Here is an 8,200-nt window from a genome sequence, read left to right on the forward strand (position 1 = left end):
TAATAATAATAATAATAAAGTATTGACCTTCAGAAAAAAAAAAAAAAAAAAAAAAAAAAGCTACAAAATAAAAAATAAATAAATAAAATAAAATAAAAATAAAAAATGAAAATAAAAAAACAAAAATAAAAACTTAAATAAAAAAAAAAACCATTTAGATAAATATACCTTGATTAAATAAAAAAGAACATTCCTATACATATAATTTCCAAAATGTATGTTTTATTTTGGGAATTTTTCTATTGTAAGAGACTTGAAATTTGTGATAATGACCTTGTAGAGAAACAATATCTGATAATTGCAATAATGAACTTGGGATAAATCCTGTTCTTCTCCAAGTTAAAAGAGATTTAAAATTTTGTTTGTCTTGCTTTTCCAAGTTGTATGGTTTATCTTGGAGCATTGCTTTTTTAAATATTGTACATATAACTGTTCAAAATTAAAACAAATGAGATGTGAATTGCAAAACAACAGACATGAAACATTTATTATATATACATCACATCTGATTCATGAAATTGACATAAAAACAAAAATTCAAGTATAATTCAAACAGAGAACACACAAACACACATGCATAGAACGATTTAAAGAATCGGGATTGAAAAACTGATCGTCAATAAGCATATAAACAATTTGAACAAAAATCCACACATTGTATGAAAAAATGAACAAATCCATAAAGGGAAAACAAAAAACAAAGTAAAAAAATGAAGAAATTCTTGAATTACCTACCTTTCTCCTGTCATTGGCGGCAACTATGTGAAGAGCAGAATGACGATCATTGATGACCTTTTGTTGAATAAGATCTGGATCTCTCTCCAAAACAATCCTTACAGACAACAAAATAGTAAAAGAACTATCAGAAATTTGTCTATATTAATCTGAATAGAGCAATATGTGTGCTTGGAGAGATTAATTAAATTGGAATACTCATGCCATTCATCAAGACTTGTTGGATCACTTTGTTGTATTGGATAGGTTGAATCAAGAAGAAATTGAAGCACCAAAACCCATCCCCTTCATGGAAATGATCTGTCTTTGGAGGCAGTAACAACAACAGGAAGCAATTTAGAACAAGTATACCCAAAACTGCATTTACAAATAACAACCACTACAATTATCTTAGTTTTAGATAAATTCTTGTTGATTAAAACCCAAAACTGAAAAAGAAGAAAGCATTTTACCAAAATCCCTATCAGGATTGAAAGCTTTCAGTAGATGATAGTAATGAGGTTTTGGTTTTATATGTCAACAATAGGATACAAGTTGGGAGAAAGGGAAATAATTTACCAAAAGACAACAACGACCATCGTTGGATCATTCTTCTCCTCCTCTTCTGTTGTCATCATCGTCATCACCATTGATATATATATATATATATATATATATATATATATATATATATATATATATATATAGAGAGAGAGAGAGAGAGAGAGAGAGAGAGAAAAAAAGGCAAATGATAACTGGTGCGATGGTGTTAGCTAGATTAGCATTTCAAAAGTTGGATTTTCATTACCATTTCCTTGAGTAGAGACACAGGTGCACCACCTGCACATTTTTTTGTCATTGATCAGGTAGCAATGATGGTTTAGAGAGAGAGAGAGAGAGAGAGAGAGAGAGAGAGAGAGAGAGAGAGAGAGAGAGAGAGAGAGAGAGAGCTGTGATTGCGTTGGCTAGATTAAGGTTTGAAAACTTGGATATTAATTACAGTTTTCCTGAGCAGAAACACATGTTCGATTGTAGTTTTGAGAAGAGAAGCAGAGGTAGAAAAGATTAATGGAGGAAATGATGGCTGGTGACCTATTCTAGATTGTAGCATGCGACATGAGGAGGGTGATGGTACAAGAATGTTGTTGAAAAAACTGAAGATATAAGGAGTGAGACAGAAGAGATGTGGGTTTGACGGTAGTGAAAATGTGTAGAGGAGGTTAGGGTTTAGTGCTTTCAAGATTTCAAGATTTAGAGATATCATAAAGATACGATGAGGTATAATATTAGATGCTTAATAAGGTTGTACATTATGTTGTGATGGGTATACCTCTTAAATTTTAAGAAATGTCTAAAATACTTTATATATATAATTAAATTAGAATTAAACAGCTTATAAAGAAAATAACTTATTCGTGAATAAGCAATTTTTTACATTATTTCATCCAAACATTTAAACGTGTTTATTAATATTATTATGAAACTATAAATAATCTAATAAACACCTTAAACAAGCAATCTCAAACATCCACCAACAAATATTAATAAGAAGCTCTATCATACCCGTTCTAGCAAGGAGGATTCTTGCTTGAAGGAATATGACCACAATATACATCCCATAATCAATCGTTTCTACAACACAATAAATGCATGTAAAGAAGAAAGCTTAATTAACCTATATGTTGTATATTTTACATCAATACCCCTTGCTTCCCCTAAACGTTGAAAGGGAGAAGAATGACCTCCTTCCTGAAAAACAAAAATGACCAAAAAAAAAAACATTGAAATTTCATCAGTATTTGGGAATTTAATTTTTGAAGTGTTGTAAGGAAATTATATAGAATTAGAAAGTTGACCTTTTGTGGGATTCAAGAGGCGTTTGAATCCTTTGGGTGAATCCTTGTGGTAAACCAAAGCAGGAGGATGCTCAGCATTTCCCCATTCTCCATTATCACCTTCTTCACTGTTATCCTCCAACATCATCTGAGATAAAGAATGACGAATCCTTGGACTTGTGATTCCAATTCCATCACTTCCTTTAACAGCTTTCACCGGAGACACACTCTGAACCGGGCTTGAAATTATCTCTTCTTCCACTTCCACTTCCGCTTCCACCCATGCGGTTGGAGAAATCACCAATTCCTGTTCCGACATTTCTACCCTTTTGGGGCTCACTAATTCCAATTCCAATTCCAATTCCTCCTCACTTTTAAGTTCAACCACCTGTGGTTCCAATTCTACGGTTTCAGTTACATCCGTTATCATACCAACCTCATTCTCCTCACTTTGGATTACTAAACTTTCAGAGCTTCTTCTAGAAGCTTCCTCAGGTTGATCCGCAACTTTTGTCTTCATTCCAGACCCCTTACGAAGAAAAGGCTTTGTTTCCAATGGAACCACACTGTTTTTCTTTGTAACCTTGGTGTAAAAACTAGGTTTAGATTCAGTATCAAGAGTGTTGTTGACTTTTGTTGGTTTCGTTGACTTTGTGGTTTTTGTAACTGTTGGCTGCTTCTGTTTCTTCTCGTTGATGGTTTTTTTAAGATTCCTGTTTGTAACAACATCTGGTGGTGGTGGTGTTGACTTTGGAGTGGTTGACCGTGGCTTTGACTTTTCACTTTTTGTACTTGAACGAACATCTGATGATGACGTGGACTGAGGTTTTCGAGAAGTTGTTCTAGAAGGTGATGCCTCTTTAGCTTTTGGTGGCTGTGGTGATGGCCATGATTTGCGTGTGGCAGGTAAAGGAGAAGGTGGTTTTGGTGTGGCTTTTTTCAAAACCGAAGGTTTTGGTGATTCCTTTCTTGAGTTTGTCAATGGAATTGGATTCTTTTGAGTTTTCTGGAGTTTATTATTCTCATCAAGAAACCGTTGCATTACTTTCAACTGAGCTTCTTTTTCAGCTCTTTTTCCAGCTGTTTCCCTTTGAAGCTTTTCATCTCTCTTTTGCTTATAGTGATCATAAAAACCACCTTTTTGCTCTGATTTCTTACTTTTGCTGACATCATTACTCAACTTCCGAGGTTTGACCGGTTTATTCTCCATCACTTCTGTGAATAACTGGTTCAGTTCCGCTTCCTTCTGTTGACTCCATTCAATGGAGTCAACATGCTTTTCACAGCTTCCTTCTCTTTCAGGTTCTAAAGTTTCCACCTGTGTGATGTTTTCTGCAGTCTCAACAGACACCTCTGCTTCTGGTGCTACATTTTTGGTGCTGACAGGGGTAGTTTCGGTATTATTAATATTAATATTAATATTATCAGGGAGGTGGTGTTGTTGGTTTTGGTGTTGGTGTTGGTGTTGGGTAGCATTTTCACCCATTCCTGAACTCCATCTTCTCAAAACACCTTTCTTTGTATTTGTATTTAATAAAGTCTTTTTCTTGGGAACATTGACACTTTCGTCCCTCTGTTTGCTTTCAAAAAGACTGATTTTATCTTGGACACTCATTCTTAATACATTGTTCTTCTTGGGTTTCACTGGGTCTTCTTCCTCTTCTTCTTCTTCTTCACTACTGTTGCTACCTGCATCTCTTTGAAACCCTAATTTTTCACGAGGTGGAAAATAGTTGAGGCTCTTGATAGTTAGGGCAGCTGCCCGGTGGGAACCTGACCGCCCGATTTGTATTCGCCTCATAGGAGATGCTGACCTTCTTGGTGTTGCAGATGATCTTGTAGGGGCACGACTTCTTTCAGCAGATGCTTGTTTATCTTCACTTGAAACAGATGAATTTCCATCATCTGTTGAGCTTTTTCGTTCAATTTCTGCAGCTTTTGCTAGGGAGGTGTTGTATTTTATGGGAGGAGCAAGGGCATTTCTGTCATTCTTATTGAAATTGATGTTTATCAAGTCCTGAGGTGAGGGGAATATGTTGATTTCTACAAACTTCTGTAATGAATCCCTGAAAAAAGTATGGTAGTAATACTAAGTGTTGATATCCACATATGAAATTTTCTTTACTCTTTTTTCAAGGAAAGATACCTTATATCTTTGGCTCCAAAATGATGAGCAAAATTTTCCAAGTCAGAGATGTCCTTAGTTGAGCATCTGGCACCAGTAGCCTGGTCAAAGGCAAGGGCTAATTCGTCTTTTAGTGCTGTGAGCCTTAAATCAACTGCTCTTAGTAGTTCATTCCTATCAGAAGCCACAATATGTGTTGATTGAGAAAAAGAAATGAGAAAAATGATTGATAACAAAAAAGAGCACATACTTTGAATTGATTGATGATGTAATATCAACTTCAGCCTGTTAGAGTTAGACACAAACCATAAGTTATTTAGTTCCAGATAACATAAAGAGGGGAAAAGTTAGAAGACATACCTTTAAAGACAATGAAAGTTGGAATTTTTTGGTTTCCTCTAGTTGAGTGATTTCATTTCCAATACTAAGGATGTCTGGCGAACCAATGATGTGTAGAAATCTGACAGATTATATAAAGTAAACCAATGAGAAAAAGAATAATGACCTTTTGATTCATTTAAGCAGGTAAAAAGAATTGAATGAACTATGGTATGGACCTTTTCAATGTGGCTGTTGTAAACCAGTCAGCATCATTGGAGTTATCAGGTGGTAAAATCTTGAAATTTGTGTTTGAGCCTTTGGAGGACAAATCTTTTACTCTAGGTGAATGCAGTAGTAACTGTTTCAAAGTTCCGGATGCTACTTTTTGTGTCCTGTTGCTACTACATACGTATGCCTCATACCTAGAAAACTTTGTATGAGATGATAGTTGAACGGAAGCTAAAAAAATGTTATATACTTATCTCCATTACAACATGAAGCAATAATAGTTTCGTAACCAGGGGAAAAGGATTTGTAAGGAAAGTTTGATCGAGAAGTTTAAAAAGGAAAAACCTGTTCTGGCTTGGAAATATCTGAAGTTCGACATAATCAAGCAACGCATCAGGATCAATTCCCCTCTCCATCTCCATCAACCTGAAGCAACAAACGAAAAAAACCCTAGTTTACACACCAGTGCTCATAAATTAAACTAGCCTATCCTCAATCTTCAACAAAAACACAGCATCTTACCATCCCCATTGTGAAACTATACTAAAAATGCAAATAATTGTGCGCTAAAATGTTTACCATCGGGAAAAAAAATTCAAACGTGAGCATACAATAAAACTCCACCTACCATTGACGAATAGATCTAACTAAAGAAAAACCCTAATCTTTGACGAAAAAAACCTCAGTCACCGACACCAAAAAGGGAATTCCATCGCAACTGGAAGCAAAGCTTCTAATCGATGGGCATCTCATTTCAAATATTAAAATGTATCACTACCAGTACTGCTACGCATTATTCATGTGCTAACTAACTAGAATAAACACTTCCACATGCGTAGATGCATTTGTAACGTACTAAAAGAAAGTGATCATTACTAGAAAAAAAAGGAAAAAGCTGATGAAGGAAACTGCGGAGCTTCAATAAATGTCTGTTCCTTTGTCGGGTTCGCGGAGGCGCACGGCGTTTAACGGAGGCGCGTTTGATTGTGTTTTAGATTGTAGCAGAGAGGAGTAGAAAGGACAAAAGAGTGAGCGCTTTGTTGTGTTGTGTTATGGCGCGTGGTGTCGCCTTCTTCTTTTTTGAATGAATAAAGTGGACCAAAATTTGTATTCTTTATTAAGATATCGTTTGAAGTTTAAATTTTGAAGTTTGAATGAATAAAGTCTAGTAAAATATATTATTTATTATTTATGTCTATAAATATTCAAAATAACACCATTTATTCGTCCGTTATGGCTATAAAATTAATAAAACGGGTTTGAATGTATCCTTGTTTTTTTATTGTCTTTATTAGACGTTTAAAGACATTTAATAGATAATCAAAACTTTACTTCAAATCCTATATAAAATTAATGTTTCGGTTTTTATTATACAACTAAATGTGTTTTTTTTGTATAATATCAAAAAGGGCACATTGCTGCCGAAATGGATGATCAAAATGAATATGTTTATAAAATTCACTTTGAAAAGATAATAAATTAGGGTAGGGATTTTATATATGTTTCTAAAAAGCGCGTCATGACGCGCCTCAAGACGTGTAATGGCGTGAAGCGTGACCTAATCAAACGAAAACATTCAAGACGGGTTTGTTAAGAGTGGCATCCAAATAACGTGTCAATGCGCGTCTTATCACATTTTGGCTCGAGTTTTTTTCAAGGCTCGGGTTTTTTTCTGATCGATTCTAAAATAATTAAGTTTTTTTGTTAACTTTTTTATACTAAATATTAATATAACACTTCTAGAAACTTGATATATTTGATAAAATTCAATAATTATATGGGTTATCTTTTTTATTTATATAAAATAGTCATGCCTTGACGAACCATGCTGTTTTTCAAGGCTTATCATGGTTTAACTTTGATTTTGCCGCCAAACTCACGTCTCACATTATTTAGAACCTTGATTTTATATCATCACTTCAATATGATTGTGTTATTGTCACGAAAAAACCTATGAAATCTTTTTTTGAGCTAATTGGTCCCTAAATTAATATTTGTGCTTTTTAGAATATAAATGTCAACATAACCTGCTAAATTTGTAACAATGGGTGTTATTTCATATTTATAGGTCTATCAACATGTTTGATTTGTATGAGGTGGATTAACGAGATCATGTGCAACATCCCGACTCTCAGGCATTACATTTATATAATTATTTTTGAGATTTAATGAGTGACTCGACGAGTTGTGTGCCCGACTCGTCAAGTAGGGGCGGATTGGCCACATGGATTTAATGGCCAACTCGACGAGTCGGCTCTCGTCGGGTTGGAGTTGTGTGAGGAAACCCTAAATCCAGGGTTGTGACCTATTTAAGGGGCCTTAAGCCCTCATTTCCGCCTCACCAGCCACCTTACTTCCTTGAGAGCAATGTTGTAAAACTCGCCGAGTTAGCCGATTACTCCTCCGAGTACTCGCTACTCGGCCACTTACCGATGCGAGTTAAATAATCCTGAGTACTCCCCGATCGGTCATTTACTAAACTGAGCAGTGTTGTCAAACCCGGTCAACTCGGTGATTAATATGTATAATATATTTAACGATTTATTATTTAACACACACATGTGATTATTAATATATATATATATATATATATATATATATATATATATATCTTAAATTTTATGTAATTATTCACGAAGTGAGATCATTATGTGTTTTTCAGTTTTTGTGTATTCACATGTATCTAATTTTGTTATATATTGCAATCAGCTTAAGATTTTAACTTATGATTTTGACATATATAAGTTCCCTAAAAATATTTCTACATGAAATATCGAATCTGAGTACTCCTGAGTACTCGCTACTCGATATTCGGTCGAACAGGTACCGAGTAACGAGTTTTACAACCATGCTTGAGAGAACCCCTAATCGTCCACTTGAGCTATAGAATGAGAGAGAAGTTAATCTTGTGTTTATTAGTGCACTTTTGAAGGAGAATTGGAGAGCATTAAAGCTTGGATCAAGAGGAGGCTTTGGA

General features: G+C 34.7%; 1 protein-coding gene across 3 annotated transcripts; it reads right to left on the minus strand.

Annotated features, from left to right (window-relative positions):
• Positions 1-2,255: 2,255 nt before the first annotated feature.
• LOC145010570 (uncharacterized) lies at positions 2,256-6,307 on the minus strand. 3 transcript variants are annotated; one of them, XM_078969094.1, is made up of 8 exons: positions 6,100-6,307; positions 5,569-5,649; positions 5,232-5,417; positions 5,035-5,134; positions 4,925-4,959; positions 4,696-4,848; positions 2,571-4,615; positions 2,256-2,463 (listed from the first exon to the last, which is right to left on the minus strand). In XM_078969094.1, the coding sequence occupies exons 2-8, from the start codon at positions 5,643-5,645 to the stop codon at positions 2,411-2,413; spliced, it is 2,649 nt and encodes an 882-aa protein (XP_078825220.1). In that variant the 5' UTR covers positions 5,646-5,649; positions 6,100-6,307; the 3' UTR covers positions 2,256-2,410. The 3 variants fall into 3 exon arrangements, with proteins under 3 accessions (XP_078825220.1, XP_078825222.1, XP_078825223.1); XM_078969096.1 differs by lacking the exon at positions 6,100-6,307 and adding an exon at positions 5,852-6,084; XM_078969097.1 differs by lacking the exon at positions 6,100-6,307 and adding an exon at positions 5,746-6,084.
• Between the last annotated feature and the right edge of the window lie 1,893 nt (positions 6,308-8,200).

Source organism: Lactuca saligna, chromosome 8, assembly GCF_052625555.1.
Source record: "Lactuca saligna cultivar CGN05327 chromosome 8, ASM5262555v1, whole genome shotgun sequence".
Lineage (NCBI taxonomy): Eukaryota > Viridiplantae > Streptophyta > Magnoliopsida > Asterales > Asteraceae > Lactuca > Lactuca saligna.